The sequence below is a fragment of the Rhamphochromis sp. 'chilingali' genome, assembly GCF_963969265.1.
Source record: "Rhamphochromis sp. 'chilingali' genome assembly, chromosome: 6".
Classification (NCBI taxonomy): Eukaryota; Metazoa; Chordata; class Actinopteri; order Cichliformes; family Cichlidae; genus Rhamphochromis; species Rhamphochromis sp. 'chilingali'.
The window spans coordinates 18,516,123-18,536,062 of record NC_137933.1 but is presented as its reverse complement, the minus strand read 5'-3'; the positions used below and the strand labels follow the sequence as shown (position 1 = coordinate 18,536,062).

Here is a 19,940-nt window from a genome sequence, read left to right as displayed (position 1 = left end):
GCCTTAATTTGATTAAGAAAATGTGACTGCGTTCATGTGATTTTGTAGTTCAGCGTCTTTACTTGTAATTAATATGTTGCAAAACCAAACAGTGAACGAGAGCAGTCTGACAGCAGATTCTGCTCAGGGCAGATTAAGTGACCTGCTTCGTGAGCGAGTGTCCATGTTTCTTAGCCGAGGCCCACACAGATACAGATGCACCAGACGGACTTCCTCTCTCACTCTCTCTCTCTCATGCATGATCCCTCCTCTCTCGCTCTCTGTCTGTCTCCTTCTCTCTTGCTGGCTGACAGCTCACACAGCTTGCCGGGGATAAGGCCTCAGCCACAGTGCTGTGACGGCAGATGGCAACTGGCTCAAAAGGGTTGGCACGTCATCGGGAAATGTGCTGCACCAAAGATGTCCTTTTTAATTAAAAGATTTTGATCTGTAGTGAACTGCAGAATGTTGGAAAAAAATGAAAGACAGCATGTGGTCTGAAATACAAGAACATTATAAGAACGGATAATAAAGAAATATACTGTATCCTCCTCTCTTCAGTAGTCTGTGCCGTCTTCCATTCAGCATTGAATACTCTGAAGGGCACAGTGAGCCAAGTACAGAGTGGGTGGAAATTTGGAACAAAATACAAAAGGGTGGCAATTTGTCAAAAAAATTTAGAAAAATGATCCATCAAGTTTTAACATGTCCTATAAAATACCTCTTATCCACCTCTCATCAACTTGTGAAAATATGTCATCCGACTGGAGCAGCCCACATCACTCTTATGACAACTTTTTGCACCTTGATTTAAAGTGTATGGCACCACATCTTTATTTAACAAGCACTTAGAGAAGGTTGTCAGCAGCAGTGTTGTGACATTTGTTCAGAGGTTTCTTGGCAGCACAGAGACTTGTCTGCCCCTGACATTCAGGCTGGGCTGCAGACCTTTAGAGTCAGCTGGACAGAGGGTGAGTGCTACGCTATAATCCAGGAGGCAACACGACAGATGGATAACAATGTAGTATATGAAGGTTTTGTACTCACTAGAGATGGTGAATCGCTCATGGTACGCCGTGCCTAGTCAATGAGCAGCGTGAGGTTGATTTTTAATGTGTTTTCCCTTGTCGTTGTAAATTAAAGAAACAGACCCAACTGCTGCTCCAGACATGCTACATAACATGGAATATGTCAGGACAGATCAACGGTTGTGCCCACGTCTCAACAAAGACAGACACTTGAGCTGACTTGAGTGGGTCACAGGGGTCCCCCAAGTACCACTGTGTTGTTTCATTGAGGCACAGATGCTCACATGTGGATTATTCTGTCTGTTTCAGACATTCATCGATTTGACAGCAGCTGATTTTAGTGCAGCCCCTCTGGAATTGTCTTGGCTCCAGCTTACATTTAACATGCGGAGTGGAGGGAGACTGAAGTTTATGGAGAAGCACAGAAAGAAGGTGTGATTAGTATGAAGTGCTGAAAACCGGGTTTTATTTTCTTTTTTTTTTTTTCTTTTTTTTCTTTTTTTTGGCCTGTCCCGTTTGGCTCTTTTGCCATCAGAATTGTTGTCTAAAGGCAAAGAAAGATGCCCAACGGATTTACTTTACCAAACTGACCATCCCAGCCTTGCCGTAATGGTCCATTTGATTCACCTTTTATTGTTTATTTTATTTTCACTTACTGAATACGGGACAGACTTGACTGGGGGAAAGAAGGGGAGAAAGAAAGAGGGAAAGAGAAACAGCTGAGAAGAGGGACGGGGGAGAAGGGCAAAAGACAAAAACCAACAGAACGGGCAGAGAAAAAAAAATGCATATATCAATCACCTGGATCACCTGCTGAGAAAGAAAAAAGAAAGCAAGCAGAAGAGAACAAGAGTAATAGAATAAACAACATCACAATGATATATGGGAATATGACAGTAAATACTAAATGTTAAACATTATTGTGCAGCACATAAGATCAACAGAACACAGTGTGCTTTGAGGTAGGAGCCAAAAAGGGTGTAGTTTGTGGGTGTGATCACCCGTGTGTACACCTGTGAGCATGGACGCGCTTGTTTTTTGTTTTTTAAAAGGTTCCTTCATGTAATAATCTGCTAGAGGGTGTGGGGGGGCACAGCCCCGTCCTCCAGGGCGTGAAGCTTCATACCGGGTTTTATTTTCAATGACAACTTTGGTGCATTTATTTTGCCTGGTCTGTATGTACTAACGTACTATAAACATAAAGTTTACTTTGTTTTTGTTACTTTGTTACCTTTTTTTTTTTTTTTTACCTTAGCTGCCCCGTTAAAATGTAATCTAAGTAAATCTAAGTAAATGTAAGTCTCTAAATGTATTTCTAAATTGTACTATAATGTATTTCTATTATATTGTATTACCATGTGTTTGTAAATTGGATTATTTTTTAATTAGAGCATAATTATTTGTTACTGACCATGTATGGCATTTGCCGCTGTGACAAATACGATACAATTCTAACATTGTTATACATTACTGCTACATCAACGTCTTATAATTTGACTGGATACGGGAGTATACGGTACATATAAGATACATAGACACAGGTAATAAATATACATAAAAAATACATACAAAATGTCTACCTACAATTCAGGACATCTGTTGGCACCTCCCACAAGGACCCATATGAGTATTTTCTGCTCTGACACCCTTGTGATTAAGATGTGGCTATGTTTAGAGAAGTAATACTACTTGGTTGGGGTCAGATCACCTTCATGGTTAAATGAACTGCAATACTTTTCAGGAGAGGGCAATTTGGCAAGCCATTACAATGAAGCTTGTTCATCACCAAAATGGTTCCCATGCTCCCCAAAAATCTTTTTTTTTTTTTTTGTTATCTCTCAGATTGGATCGTTTCTACAAGGAGTAGCTTGTGCATAAGCGTGACTTTTTTAAATATTAGTTTATTTTAAAGTAGCTTTTCTCACAGTATGTTTAAAATAAAAGTATGAGTTCGACAAACATAAAAACAATTTGATCAGATTTTCCTTGCAGCGTGAAATTGCTAATCGTCTTCTTACAATTTGCATTTCCTGTGACTTATGGAATTAATATCAGATGTTTATTGCAATATCCCTTAATGTTACCCTTTGGTTAGGAAGAAATAAGTGGTTAAGTTTTACACGGAGATTTATGCAACCAAGCACATGTTTCTCTTCGTAGCAGATGGTAGTCTTATTTGCACAGTAACAAATCACTCATATTGCCATTGACACTAATGGCTGTGGAATTGAGTGGGGACACTGGGGCAGCAATGCAGTCTTACATCCATGTCCAATCAGTGCGAAGCAACACAACCTGTCACAATAATTATGACAGAACTATTGAGACAATTTTTTGGCAACAGCCTCACCGTCCCACAAGTGTTCCCCTTGATTGGCCTTGGTAGCTTGCAAAGTCATTGTCATTTCTCACAACTTCATTACTTGGTGGCACAAAGCAATTTCCATCGTCTTTGCTTCTCCTACTTTGTTGCCCCTAAAGGGAGCTCACACCGTGTAAGCATGGCAACACCTTGTCGGAGAGACAAGGTGATATCTTCCGAGTGTCTTTCAGAGTTATCCCTTATTTTAATGGTAACGCTTTTTATTCGATTTCTAATGATTTACCCATCATTGATGTGTCTTATTGCTGATTGAATTCAGGTGTGTGTAATGTCTCCTGACTGTGGCCCCTTATGGGGCTGTGCTGTTGCCCATAAGGCTCATTGCATTTATAATCTTGCACTTTAAATTCTTGGTAATGTTTACGCTTACCTAAGGAGCTGACCACATCTTCAAGCAGGCTAATGAGTTGGCTGCTGTTTGTGGCTCATCCCATTCTTATAGTCTATTTATTCACACACTGTCCTTATGTAAATGCACTTACAGAACAAAGTCAATATCACATAATGTAAATATTATAATAGGTTTTGTGTCAATATATGTGAACAAAAAGGTATGCGTTTGCAAGAAAATCTACTTAAAAGTTATGAAAAGGTAAAATATTAACTATGCAGTGTTTTATCTTTAGTCACTTTAAAAAATGTAATAACTAAAGCCTAAAGTACATTATTTTTTAGTATAATAGGCACTCATATTTATCAGTTTGGGACTTTAATTAAGGTTTTTTTTTCTGCTTAAAGGATCTGAATTCGTCCTCCACGACTCCAAAACACACACAGTGACTTGCGCGCAAGCACATGCTCTCCATGCGGTGTTATCGTTGCACTTAAACATCAGATGAGTAGATTAGTGTTTTAATCTTGCTCTGGATCTGAGTCATCTCACTTCCAAGTTCTCCCCTCATCCTGCTGTGAAATATTTTATCTACTCAACTGTAAATAAGTGCTAACAAGATTATCAGATTACCCTTCGTCCAGGGCACCCGGCGACTGCTGGGCACAGTAACAGCGATGATGTAAAAAAAATCCCACTAAGATAATTGTGTTAGGAGGCATCATTTTAATGCAAATTTTCCAAAGGCTCACAAAGCTTTAGGGCAGCTTAAAGCACTTTTCCCATTTGCAGTATTAACTGTATTTCTTCTATTGCCACAAAAAAAGCCACATCGAATATAAAGGACGTAGTTGAAACTGGACTGTGGTTAAAAAAAAAATCCCAGTGTTTTCTCTCTATATGCTGAGAAACTGGGCCAAGTGTAATTGAATTGACTGAAGTAAGTTATTCTGACAATTTAAAAAAAAAAAAGATATATTATTTAATATTTGAATAAATAATGAAATCCTTTTTACAAGTTGGGAAAAAAATTGCATGTTGATGTTGCAGATGGTGCAGGGACTATATTTTCATTATCCTCCTCTATGATGTTGCCATCATTTATACCACAACAGCGAAACAAGGAAGTTATCAAGCACAGATACTCCAAAGTCATGCTGTCAACTGGTTGTTGTTTTACAATTATGGTTTAAACTGGATTTCATGTTGCTGCTCAGGTACAGTGACTAGGCCACTGTGAGCCAAAAGAGAAAACAAAAGGGACGAGCTCTCTCTCTCTCTCACTACGCAAAACATATTTATATTCAAATTAGCTTGTGAAACAAAAATGATTCAAATGCTCGATAGGATAACGTATTTAATCTGTGGGATTTGAGTCGTTGATGAGGGAGAGGGCAGGGGATATTTCTGAAGAAGCACAGGGATGTGGGGGGGAGTAGGATCGGAAAAGTGTCTCATCCCTGTCTCAGTCGCAGTCGATTGGTGAATTGCATGTAGCAGTCAGACTTTGTGAATTTATGTGAGATACAGATTTTTATGAAGTGCAAGTACTGAAGGCAAGGGAAGAAAACAGGCTGAGATCTAAAGATGAGAGCACTGTCACTGGAGACTGCTCTTCAAGGTCTGTAAATAGATGGCAATATATATATAAATACATATATATAGTATGATATGTATTGGATCCTGAAAATCATAAAGTGTACATTTGGAAGCAGAAAGTCTGTGGAATTTTACAGGATGTTCTCTCCAAACCAAACACTGTGATTGGCATTTAGTTGGTCCTGTTTCTGTTTCCAAGTGTGGTGACGGCACCTGCCTATTCCTTCTGTTTGTCTGCTAGTGTCTTGTCCGGTTTTCTCTCCGTCTGCTTCATCTGTATCTGTCTCTCTGTTTTCTTGGTGTTTGTTGCTCTGCATCCTTGGCAGCATCTTAGGATTTCTCCACAGCCTGTTCACTCTCAGTCTGCTCTAATGTTTCTTTTAGAAAAAAAAAACTTCCTCGAGCTCAGTTTGTGAATCAGAAAATGTAGAAATTAAATTACAAAACTGCCCTTCGCAAAGGGTTCGATAAGGCGTTATAGTAGGCTCCTATAACAGTACACTGATCGGTGTACAGTATGTCACTTTAAAAAACAAAGAAACAACGTAATAAATATATGAATTATTTATAAATATGTCGATTAGCAGCATTTTACTTTACACCACTATTCATTTTTAAATGGGCTATAAGACATAGTAATGTATCTGTAAGCATATTCTAACTGATTATTAATATATTTTTAACATCTACACTCCTCATCAGGGCACCATGAGTGTTGTGTGTGACTGTGGTGCGTGAGTAGAAAATAGCAAAACACTCACACACAGATTTATTTATATATGTGTGTGTGTGTGTGTGTGTGTGTGTGTGTGTGTGTGTGTGTGTGTGTGTGTGTGTGTGTGTGTGTGTGTGTGTGTTCCAGCTCTCCAGTAGTAATATTCTCCTAATTCTGTCTATAACGCAGTGATGTCCTATTTTTTTAATGGTTTCAAATGTAACACTCTGGTTTCCCATGCATGTCAGCTTTCTAATGTGTTGTCAAATGAACCTTGTTCCTGAAAAATTCCCATATGTTCGCTACACTCCCAGAGAGATATAAACAATTTACAAGAACACATACCAGCGGATGACACGCAGCGCTACAACTGACAGCTAGCAACCCGGTTTAATGGCCTTCTTACAAGACATCGCGTGATGTCACTGGCAGATTGCAAATGTCAAAGATGGTTCATTTGATCCTTGTCGCTTGGTGCCGAGCAGCAGTGGAAGCAAATACATTAACAGCGCTCATCTCTGCCTTCTGCTTCTCTGTCTCTCTCTCTCTGCCTTTTTTCTAACATCGCTCTTGTCTTTTTTTCCCCCCAATCTCTCACACTCACGCTTCACACACAGGTGGTCTGGTCATGGTATGAGTGAAATCAAAGACAAGCTGGAATGTTAAAAACAGACGCAGGCTGTATGCAGTGTCATGGCAAAGCCTCAGATGTTGCCATGGAGCTACAGTAGTGCACTAATGCGTTCTTCTCTTTTCATTTTTATCTTCTTATATTCTTCTTTTATTTGTGCTTTATTTTCGTCGCAGGCTTTGTGCCGTCTGTCTTTGCTTTTTATTTCTTTATTTGTCTGACAGTACCAAAATTAACAGAAGTTTAAGTAGCACTAAAGTGATACATTAGTGAAAGAAAATGAATAAAAATGCAGTGATTTTGTGGACTTTAAATTAAAGTCCGCAAAATCACTGCTTATGCACCAAATTGCATATATTTTATCAATATTTTTTCCACATATTTATATTGTTAGTATATATTGAATATCTGCTAAACCAAAGTGCTGCTGAATTATTTTTTATTGCTTAAATGTAAGGATACGTCCCTTTTTGGCTTAGTTAGCTTTACTTTTAACTATCCTGCTTTGCTGACCCATCGGAAACCATCCCCCCCCCCCCCCCCCCCCCCCCCCCCACACACACACACACACACACACACACACACACACACACACAGACACACACACACACACACACACACACTAGAAGTCTCCAGTGTGTGCTGTTCAAAATCTAAAGTCAACCATGAATACAGAGGCTGACAGGCCAATTATCAGATGTACTTCCCGTTCTGCATCCCCACCTCTGAGGGGAAGCAGATGTGAGAATCCTGTCACTTTTACTCAAGCCAGCACAGTTACATGGCCCAACAACAAAAGGCACAGCCTTCACAATAAATGGAGATGGACAGAGATGTAAACCTTGTCATGCAGTTTCATCTGCTGGATTTCCACATTTCAAGCTTCAGAAGATGCAATAGAGTGTAGTGTCCGTCCGACTTCCATCCCCTCTATAGTTTCATATAAAACTGCATTTTTGACTGCTGATGCTTTGGCATGCACTGGTGCTGGTAGAAACCTCTTGGAAAATTTTGACTACCATCAAACATTTCAACTTCTATTAGAAATAATCACCATTTCAATCCCTGACATAACTGAAAAAGCATCTCTTTGCTTTGCAGGTGAATGTAGCTCCAGCATGTGTTAAAGCCTTGACCAGGATGCTGTACTGTCCATACTGTCGTGGAATGCCTGGGCTCAAACCCTGTCCCAACTACTGTCACAACGTAATGAGAGGCTGTCTAGCAAACCAGGCAGACCTAGATTCTGAATGGAACCTCTTCATTGGTAAGATCTGAATCGAGTGCCCTTGCACCTGTTTTTCGTTTTCTCTTTCTTTGTAGGTTCGTCAACATGTGTTCAAACTTGAGCTTGTACTTCTAAGGCTGCATGTTTCTTTTCTAAGGCAGTGCCTTTGAATAGTCTCGATGGGAATTCAGTAGGATGCGCTGTGATAGATTCAGCTTTAAAGGATTTTAAAGAGACAAAACTGAAATCTTATTTGTGAAACCATTTCTTCTTTTTCTGTCTGAAATGTTGTTTGCTATTGCTGGAGCCCTGGCATAGTGCTTAAAGCTCTAGTCCCTGCTGTTTGGGATTGATAAAGGAGAGTAGATCCTAGGCAAACACATTTTCTATAGTGTTTCCAGCTGAGCATGGTGAGTAATATAGCACTTCAGTTTGGCTGTAAGCAGCCGGCTGCTGTAAGCCCTCCTGTTAAATGGATACCAAGAAGGCATATAGAGTGTTCCCTCTGGATCTTTTGTAGGCCAGTGCTTTATTTGTTATGTACCCCAATCCCATCCTCCCACCCACACTAACAGATTTTTTTTTTTTTTTAAATGGGGCACCATTTTTTAAGAGACATCCCCAAAGACTGTGTGTCAAGTGAACTGCACATCTAAGCTTTTCGCTGTTTTGTGACAAGCCTGTCATTTGAGAAACCATGAGATGACGAACCGTTTGTTCTCTCCGATGGCATGTCTGAAGTCTCAGATCAACATGGGCCCCCATGCACTGAATGAGATGTCTCACAGCTTTATGACATGTGTTAAAAAGTTAGTGTCTTGTTTGGTTGTGAAGAGGAAAATCTATTGTCGCAAAGGGATGATGTGCTTGACAGTAATGGGAAAAGCTGTTGTTGCAACAGAATGATGAATCTAGTTAGACCCAAACACCCTTGGGGTGTCAGAAAAAGTGTATTTTTTTTTATTCTAAATCACTTTTTTTGTGCAGACATGGGTTTTGCTTTGGAAAGCCAGTGTGTTTCATTGTATTATAATTAGAAATGCAGAACCCAGGGGATGTTTATTTTTTGCTACAAAAGATTTGTTTTTGATGTCTGGTGACATTTTGTATTTGTTATCTGTTGCTAAAGTACTGTACTTCAATTTGCTTACCATGCAGCTCACAAGAAATATTGATCTGCCTTTCAGAGACAACTTCTAAATGTATCACAGGTCAGTTCTCACCACTGAAGCATATCTTTACATTATAGAAATTTATGGATTGAACCCCTACACAATCTGTCATTGTCCTCCTTTCAAATCATCAACTATTAAGGGAGGTTAGATTAAAAGCCTTGAAGAACCCCCAGTGGCATTTACCTGTGGACCTTGCTCATGTTTAAATGTCACTATTGATACCATTGATGTTATCAGTAGTTGTATGACCACAGGAGAAGCTCAAGGCTGTTTTAGTATTCCACAGCAAGTAAAAGAGGAGAAAAAAAAGCATGTATAAAGTGCTGTTTCTTTATTTTCATTAAAATCAAACCAATAAATCTACATTTTTATTTGCTATACCAAATCTACCAAGAAAAACAATTTTTTTTTTTCTGGCACGTAAAATAGTTACTAATGTGTTTGCAAGCGTAGTGCTCCTAACACTCCAATACACAGCAAGAAAATAAAAATATATATATATATTCACACACAATACTTAATAGTACCAATACGCCTGTAACATCTATTTTTAATGATGGTCATTTTGACATGTCACGACAGAAAAAGGCACAGATGTAGTTAGTAACATTAAGGTGAATTGGTGCCAGAGCCCTTCTGCTGTAAGACAGGCTTTGTGGCTTAAAATGAAATCATAATGTCATTTCTTACATGCCGTGTATGTCTGATATTCACCATGGAAATGTGATCTGTAATTACATTGAAGAGCACAGAAATAATGGACAAAATTTGTGAACATTTTGTTTTTACCTTTGGTTTATTTGCCAGGTAATAACTGGCAGGCCAAGTGTTTTCAGTTTTTTGGGTTTGAATAATTTATCATTTGAAGTTTTTTCTTTTTAATCTTCTTTCCTGAGAAGGATTTTTCTTATACTGAAAATACTTTGGCTTAACCAGACTTCGCTAAATGCCAGTAGATTTGCAACCTTACTGACATTAACATTATTAAACTTAATACACGTGTCATTTAGACTAATAGAAATAAAATCCTGTCGCAACAATCAGGTTCTGGCTACGTGTTATATTGCACTTTAGTGTATCTAAACCTTGAAAGGCAGATTTTAATAAGCATGACTCCATCACTGTATGAAAACAGCTTTGCTTTCCTACTTTCTCTTTAAATATTTATGGAAATGTTCTTTGCATGTCTGCTCAGTCACCAAACACAAAACTCACAGTGACTTCAGTCTTTTCTCTCTCGGCACATAAAAGTTGTGTCACATCTGACAATCACAATTTATCTGCCATAAGATATGTTGTGTCTTTTGAATTGTGGAAAATGTAAAACACGGTTTGGTAATTTTATTCTTGTTTGTTTGTCAGATGATGGTTTTGGTGTTGTGGGGTTTTTTTTGTTGAATAATTAATTAATTCAATATTATATTTAATCTATAAAATAAGCCAATAGGTCAAGCATAACATAGATTAAATATATCAAATCTATGCAATGCTCTTTACACCTTGTTATATATTTTTTAACCTAACCCTATTTAAGTATTAATATTGTAAGTATTAAAAGACAGTATCGCAGTGGTACTATGTAAGAGTAGGTGGTGAAATATTTTTCGTTCTATCTAGATTACACAAGTTTTTTTTTTCCCAGCAGCCATTTTGACATTAAATAGCGGATAAACGCAGCGCATAACCTTCATAATGTCCTTATAACAGTTGGGTTTTACCTACCCTTTCATATCAGAGTAACTGCTGTGAAAATAGCCTATGCCTTCGTTTTGAATAAAAGAAGAGAGATTGCTCTAAATGCTTTACAGAACCATTAAAATGTCTCTTAACACTGACAATGCCTCACCATGAGATTAGAAACTAAAATATTGGCAATCAAACAAATTAACACCAACTGCTGATTTTATTGGATACATTAAAAAAAGCAGTTTGCATGTTAAGATGTCAGCATCACATTGTATCTATGCGAGCATTAAAGCAGAAATCTGTGTAGCATTGAAACAGTAACGACCTTGGTGAATACTTTGATGTAGCCTACATATTGCTATGCAGAAGAAGAATGATCACAGCATCGGTTTCATACATATAAAGTTACAGTCACAGTACAGTAGTTTACACTTTGTAAAGGTTACTGTAATGACATTGTCACTTGCAGGCTGAAAAAAAAAAGACAGGCAGTTCATGAACAATGAGGATAAACCTGAGGAAGAAAGTGATTTACCTGCTTGTAGCTACCCGTGCTGAGTGATTTTTGTGTGTGTCTACACGTGTGTGTCTGCGTGTGTGTTCAGGGAAAGAATTCAGGGTTTGGCCGTTGGATGATCCTAGACCATCAGTCACCTGCCATTGTGACAAATTTACCCGGCTCTGCATCATGACAGACACATCATTATCATTTTTCTTGTCAGCACCTTGTTAAAATACCCTCAGAGAGACGGCGAGAGAGAGAAAGAGGAAGGGACACGCATCCTATTATTCAAACTCTACAGTAGCTTTTTAGGCTCAGGCTACATCGTGAACAACGTCATTTTTGACAAGCAAATGTTATCAGTGTAACATAACCGTCTCAGCTACATGTGGCTAAAATTAGAGACAGATAATAATTGACTGTTAACCTCTTTCTCAAATAGGAGATTTAAAAATTGCTTTGCAGCTCTAACTCCAAATGTCAGGCTTGTCACTGGATTTCACATTTCACAGTCTTAACATGAAAAGAGTTTGATGGGTGGCTTCAGTATTTTCAGCTAATTAGCCTAATTCTAGTTTAATGTTCTTGTTCAATGCCCCAGCAACCCTAGCTAATATTACCAGTTACACTCGACATACTTACTGTTTCATTCCTTCATGTTAAAAATGCAACTGAATCTGCAAACCTGGCCACAAAACACTGCTAAACAAACAACGGCTAACCAACTATAAACATCAGGGTCATTTAGAGACACAACTTTCAATCTGCTGCTGCTGCTTATATTAGCTTAGTTAGCTAGCTTTTAAGAGTTGATACAATTTTACAGTTACAGGCTACGTCCACATGTACATGGGTATTTTTGAAAACGCAGCTTTTTCTTTCCGTTTGGGCCTTTCGTCCACATGTAAACGGCATTTTGGATCACTGAAAACTGGGATTTTCCTGCCACAGATTTTCGAAAACTTTGTTTTTGCGTTTACATGTGGATGAGGAAAACTGAGATTTAGTCACGCAACGCCAAAGGTGTGGGGCTTGTTGACGTCGCCCTGTGCACCACGTTATTGTTTACATGAGATGAATTTCTACAATGGCGGATATAGACAAAATATACACTTAGAGTTACATATAGACACACAGTTACTGTCCCTCCATTTAGAAACTGTCATCTTTAACTTTTTCCCTCCTAGGTTCTAGACTTTCTGATCGGCCAACATTAGAGAGTAAAATGGTGAATGCTGTCAGACAAGTTGGCATCTTTTATGAAAACTATGGGTGATGTCAGCAATCGGCTTCCAAACAAAGAACTCAAAAGCAGCTTTTTTGTTTAGGGAATACACATTTTTCAACCTGGTGTGACTGAGACCTTTTGTACCAAGCTATAAACATGACTCTTAATAAGCTTAGCTGGGTATTTTAAGATGGAGCCTATTAGGATTCAGTTGCTTTTAGAGCATCTCTAAAGTGGCCACTACAGAAGCTGCATTTCTTTCATATTTCAGCCCTGGATGATGCTGCATGCACCTTTATCCACATTGCTGTTGCTGGTAGCAGCACTTTACTACCACTGAGAGACTCAGGCTCATTTGCAGTCACATCTGCTTGCTTAAATTAAGCTAATAAATAAATATTTTTATTTTTATGGAGGTTTTATATCTGATATTTGTATATTGTAAGCTTATTACTATACAATGCAGGTATGGAAATAATTAACCAAAGAAAGGCTGGGTTTTTCTCTGTCTCTCTGTTTGTTATTGTGAACAGTTTTCAGTTGGCTGCACCCACAAAGTTCAGCAGAGTTCAAATTTGCATATTTTTGCACCCCCCACTAAATAATGAAGAGCTTTACACAAAAACTGTTACAGTGATGATGTGTGGCTGAACAGGGATTAGTAAACATACTTAAAAGCATGTCCAGTGGAATTAATTAACTCTTTTAGCTTTAAATTTGGTGTGATTTGTAAAGACCATTGTAGTTTGCCAACTTCTTCCTCTGTGCTGGGCCCATAAACACATTATTTCTCCTAATTAAGATATAGACTTGTGTTGTCCTCTGGTGAGTCCTTTGACACCACAGCGTAAGTGATCCTCATTGATTTTATTTGCTCATTTCTTTTTAATTGCTAGGATTGGGTCCCCATGTAACTGTACCTTCCCACAACCCACAGTTCATGAAGCCAATGTTTTCTCCTTCCTCCAAGAAAGACTTTCCGCGATCTCTTTGAGATCATGAAGATGAACAGTGTGTCGGTGCTTTAAATGATATAGCTGTGTAACTGTGCTCAGTTCTGCACAAACCAAAGTTAGTTTTTTCTAGAAGATTTAAGATTCATGCTAGTATGCCATAAGTACTGTACCTCTAAATTAAACCACACACACACACTCACACATACACATACAGACACACGGGCACTCGAACAAGTATCAAGCATTACAGTCTCAGTAACAGACATGACAGGAACAAACAAGGTAGCTGGTGGAGTTTTTTGCCTGTCAAAGAGCTGAAAAGGCTGGATGACTCACTTAGCCGAGTGGAAGTGATCTCCATATCCCCAGCATCATCAAAAACAATTTCTTTTCTTTGTAATTGCTACTGGCTTTGCAGGATCTGCAGAGTACTGTTTTCCTGCATCTCTGGCACGAATGCTAACACCAATGCCCTTTATATTTACAACCAGCGAGTGGTTTTTGTAATATTCTGAATTAACTAAGCTGTATGATTTATTTAACTGATTTCATCCACACAGGCATATTGAGTGTTGCAAGTTTTTATCCTCCAATTTCACATTTGCTGAAGACATATTGTTACTTACTGTGGAGCATATTGTTTTGCATATTTATTAAGGTTGTGGCCAAATCAGACTCCACAGGAATAATTCATTAAAATAAAGATGGTAAAATAAAGTCAGTTAGCTTAACTTAAAAACACTGAAAGTAAAGAAAAATCCATCCTGGTTCTGTTTAACGACACCTGTCAACCTGCTTATCGACTGATCCGTCCCAGTTGTTCCACTGAAATTTTAATCAGAGTAGCCATTTCCCAAAGATGACGCCTACCACTTTTGGGGCACTGCAGATTTGCAGTATCATATTCAATTCCTTCACTTAACAGCAACATGCTTTGAGCTTGAGTTTAATTTGTTATGCAGAGGCCATTCTTATGTTCCCAAAGTGCTGTGTTCACCAGTGTGAAAATTTCAGCTCTGAAACTTGCTGCACGTGGGTGAGGCGTGCAGTGAGGTTGATGTGTGTAAGCAGATTATGAAACTGGGGAACATAAGCCCTTGGTAATATAGTTACTTTTTGGGTTATCCATCACAGTGAGCATTGCATCTGCTCTTAATGTTTCCTTTACCAGTATACATTTGTTTCCCTGCAAAAAACAGGAAAATTAACAGAGAGGCAGCAGAATTGGGTTTTTATTTTCTTGCAGCTGGAAAAGCAGAAAAATTGCCAATGTAAAAAGACATTAGAGTTGGTGGAAGAAGAGACATGGTATTTGAGGTGTCAGATGAGCTAAAGTAAACCAGAAATAGCTGAAAGCCAAACAAACTGAAAAAGGTCCTATCAAGAATTATTTGTTGGTGTTGCTACTGAGCTACAATCCAGCTGTAAGTGCCTGAGAGACTGGCTGTGCAGGCTGCTAAAAGACAGACAGAAATGTTGGCAGGGTAGTGAATCTTTTGTAATTGATTCACCTCTTACAGCTGCACATTAGAAAAAAATGTTACAGGAAAATGATGTGATAGCGTAATCGTTTTGGCTTTGTTTTTGTTTGGTTTAGATGGCACAATTTTAAAGTGGAACGATTTTGCTTTCTTTCGTTTGTTACAATGTTAGATACCTATAGTTTCAAATAAGGTCAGTGTATGTACATCTTATCTCTTTCAGCCAAAAGCTGCTCTAAATGCGTTTTTATTTTTTAACACAGCAACCACCTGCTGCATCCTACGTTTTTCTGCTGCTCTGTTTAGGACTACTTTATAAGTTTTGTTGGTTATGAAGTAAAATTACATTTGCTTTCCATTTTTGGGGAAAAAAGCACTATACTACAGTGGGTGCAGTTTCTTTTTGTCAGTCAGTTTTTAGCCTCAGCCTCAAGCCAATGCACTTGTCCATTAAGGCAGGAAATATGGAGTATGGAGTAGGTTTTTCGGTTAGGCTGCGCATGTGCTGTCAGCTTTCAAGTTCCGGATCAGACTCAGTCTCAAACATAAGTGGATGGATTTGAGAAGTGACCATTTTAATCAGGAACTTATATTTTATAGTATTTTTGCAGATTGTTTTCAGAGCCTGCACACAAGCAACAGACGAGGCAGTGCTGCTGTAACGAGGCAAAGCAGCAGGAAATCAGAGAAAAGAGAGAGATGGAGCTACAAAGAGATGGCTTGTTACAGACTCAGGATGAAGTGAGGTGCTGCATGAAGAGCTAGCATAAGATAAATAATGATTTTGGAGCTGTGAAACATGCAAAGCTGTTCTGGTAAAGTCCAATGATGATTGAAGCTGGACTTCTTCAAGGCAATCCTATAGGTTCTGTGGAAGTGATAGTAGAAGGTTGAGGCTTATCGTCACAAACACGAGTGTTACCATGAATGTCTTTAAGGAAGGATGATGAATATTACATAACATGTGCATGTCAGTTTATCCTGTCATACTTCAAATAAAGCACAAATGTGTCACTTTACTGTGAAACACAACTGCAGAACCCTAATGTGTAATCATTGGCATGTCTGTATGTTCTCATCCTCTCAGCTCTTCAAAGGCAGATCAATGAGCCCTGTGGGCAAAGATTATTCCATGGCTTTTTCCCAGTCAGTCTTGTAAGGCCCTCATATGTCATCTGCCTCGTGTTTATTTTATGTTAAAATTTAGCATTGCACCTCTACAACACGGCGGAACTGAGAGTTTAAACAGGAAGATCAAAAATTCTGTACATATGTTTGTATTTTCACAGGCACTCCCACATCATGAATGCTTAGCAGGTGCTGACTAGCAATTATGTGCTGTGATCGAACAAGAAATGAAAGGAGACAGCAGGTGCACTGTTGTATTTAGGTGAGCCATTCTGCCACTGAACAAAGCCAGCATGGTTTGTCAAAAAAAGCAAAGCATATAAACAGCGATCCCCGAGTGCAGTGACGCAGTGATTTGCCCCTGACGCTTCTTTCCATATTAAAGTGGCAGCATTGTTGTTTATGATTATGGAACTGTTTACTGGCCATGTTTACTATGTCAACCAAAAGACTTGTTCAAAGGGAGCGATCTAACTCGGGAATTCTTCATTCATTCATCACGATTACAACCAAAACATGAAGTTGTGAATAAATTTAGGTTAATCATATCCGTTTGCCACCACTTTGTGATATATTTGTCAACTAGAATTTAGAGTAAACAATCTACGTGCTGTTTTTGTGACACCTTTCATGATGACCTCAGGCATGTGGAGAAAGACAGCTTCGCGACATCAGCTTGGAGTGTTTGTGTGCAGACACTTTCTGCAGTTTGCACCAGCGGATGGTGAAAGTTATTCTTTACATTTTCATCACTGCAACCCTGAATCACTAGGCAGGCATATATTTATGGGTACTGTGTAGCATTGTGTTCATCGTTTTTAGTACAGCTGAATAGTCCCTTCATTAATTCATATTAATTCCTGATGGGCAGTTGCTGCAAAAACAAACTATTAACAAATGATCACTGGAAACATACAGCGCTGTGAGAAAGTGTCTACCACCTTTGAATATCTGTCACACTTAAATGTTTTAAATCATCAAACAGAGTTTTATATTGCACAAAGATAACCTGAGTAAATATAAAATGCAGTTTTTTAAATGATGACTTACCTACTTGACCCTGTGTGACAAAGTAATTTGTCCCTAAATTTAATAACTGGTTGTAGCAACCTTGGCAGCAGAAGTTGCCATCAAGCACTTGTGATAGCTGGCAATGAGGCCACTCTTCTTTGGAGAAATTTTTTTAATTCAGCCCCGTTGTACGGTTTTTAAGCATGAACGGCTGTTTAAGGTCACCCTAAAGCCACGGTTCCCAAACTTTTTTTTGCTAGGCCCCCCTTTGTTTAATATGGAGACCCGGAAGGGACATGGGAGATTAAAAAAAATTAAGATGAACTTTTGTGAGATCTTGCAAAGAAAAGTAATTCTGTCGGGGAGACCTACCTTGTCACTTGTGCAGGTGAAGCCAAAGGCTACACAGTCATCATATTTTCTTGTATTTTGCTTGGAAGGAAGTTGGTTTGGAAACATATTTGGCGATGCTTCATCTTCTGCTTTGCATTTGTGTGGGAGCCCTGTCTGGCGGGCCCCCCACTTTGGGAATCTCTGCACTAAAGCATCTAAGTCTCATTTAAGTCCAGACTTTGACTCGGCCTCTCAAACAGCTTTATTTTGTTTTTTTTTAGCCACTGAGAGGTGGATTGGTGTGTTTCACATTATTGTCCCATTGCACAGCTCAAATACAGATGAGCTTCAGGGTAGAAACTGATGGTCGGACGTACTGAATGCAGAATTTATGGTCCCATCGATTTCTGGAGTTCGTCCACGTCCTAAATCAGCAAAGCAGTCACACACTATCACACTACCACTGCCATGTTTAACTGTTGGTATGATGTTCTTTTTTTTAAATGCTGTGCAAAGTTTTACACCAGATGTAACGAGACTCAAACCTTCCAAAAACTTTAGCTTTTGTCTCGACAGTCCAAAGAATATTTTGCCACAAGTCTCGTGGTTCAAATATAAGATGATCCTTTGTGTTCATTCTGGGCAACAGTGGTTTTCTCTTTGAAACCAGTGGATGCCATTTTTGTCCAGTCTTTTTCTTATTGTTGAATCATGAACCTTAACTTGGAAAAGTAACACAAGTTCTTTACATTTTGTTCAGGGTTCAAGGTTCTCTATTTGTCACATGCATAGTTATACAAGTATAACACACAGTGAAATGACACGCTACTCGACATGTGCAAAAATGGGGGGTTCTGTACAATGGGGGGGGGGGGGTTCTGAATTCTGTACATTAATACAGGGAGTGCAGAATTATTAGGCAAGTTGTATTTTTGAGGAATAATTTTATTATTGAACAACAACCATGTTCTCAATGAACCCAAAAAACTCATTAATATCAAAGCTGAATGTTTTTGGAAGTAGTTTTTAGTTTGTTTTTAGTTTTAGCTATTTTAGGGGGATATCTGTGTGTGCAGGTGACTATTACTGTGCATAATTATTAGGCAACTAAACAAAAAACAAATATATACCCATTTCAATTATTTATTTTTACCAGTGAAACCAATATAACATCTCCGCATTCACAAATATACATTTCTGACATTCAAAAACAAAACAAAAACAAATCAGCGACCAATATAGCCACCTTTCTTTGCAAGGACACTCAAAAGCCTGCCATCCATGGATTCTGTCAGTGTTTTGATCTGTTCACCATCAACATTGCGTGCAGCAGCAACCACAGCCTCCCAGACACTGTTCAGAGAGGTGTACTGTTTTCCCTCCTTGTAAATCTCACATTTGATGATGGACCACAGGTTCTCAATGGGGTTCAGATCAGGTGAACAAGGTGGCCATGTCATTAGTTTTTCTTCTTTTATACCCTTTCTTGCCAGCCACGCTGTGGAGTACTTGGACGCGTGGGATGGAGCATTGTCCTGCATGAAAATCATGTTTTTCTTGAAGGATGCAGACTTCTTCCTGTACCACTGCTTGAAGAAGGTGTCTTCCAGAAACTGGCAGTAGGACTGGGAGTTGAGCTTGACTCCATCCTCAACCCGAAAAGGCCCCACAAGCTCATCTTTGATGATACCAGCCCAAACCAGTACTCCACCTCCACCTTGCTGGCGTCTGAGTCGGACTGGAGCTCTCTGCCCTTTACCAATCCAGCCACGGGCCCATCCATCTGGCCCATCAAGACTCACTCTCATTTCATCAGTCCATAAAACCTTAGAAAAACCAGTCTTGAGATATTTCTTGGCCCAGTCTTGACGTTTCAGCTTGTGTGTCTTGTTCAGTGGTGGTCGTCTTTCAGCCTTTCTTACCTTGGCCATGTCTCTGAGTATTGCACACCTTGTGCTTTTGGGCACTCCAGTGATGTTGCAGCTCTGAAATATGGCCAAACTGGTGGCAAGTGGCATCTTGGCAGCTGCACGCTTGACTTTTCTCAGTTCATGGGCAGTTATTTGGCGCCTTGGTTTTTCCACACGCTTCTTGCGACCCTGTTGACTATTTTGAATGAAACGCTTGATTGTTCGATGATCACGCTTCAGAAGCTTTGCAATTTTGAGACTGCTGCATCCCTCTGCAAGATATCTCACTATTTTTGACTTTTCTGAGCCTGTCAAGTCCTTCTTTTGACCCATTTTGCCAAAGGAAAGGAAGTTGCCTAATGATTATGCACACCTGATATAGGGTGTTGATGTCATTAGACCACACCCCTTCTCTTTACAGAGATGCACATCACCTAATATGCTTAATTGGTAGTAGGCTTTTGAGTCTATACAGCTTGGAGTAAGACAACATGCATGAAGAGGATGATGTGGACAAAATACTCATTTGCCTAATAATTCTGCATTCCCTGTATGAATAGACATCTGACTATTTTACAGGATAGACAATATAAACCTATTTAAAATTAAAGTTAAAGTTAAAGGAATTTGGAATGT

At 39.0% G+C, this 19,940-nt stretch overlaps 1 protein-coding gene across 1 annotated transcript in view; it reads left to right on the top strand.

The window, feature by feature from the left end:
- Nucleotides 1-19,940, top strand: part of LOC308398003 (glypican-6-like) — a 192,799-nt gene that overhangs the window by 97,073 nt on the left and 75,786 nt on the right. Inside the window, exon 5 of the mRNA XM_080884364.1 lies at nt 7,768-7,933. Within this exon, the coding sequence (XP_080740490.1) occupies nt 7,768-7,933 (166 nt within the window). The remainder of the gene's footprint in view (nt 1-7,767; nt 7,934-19,940) is intronic.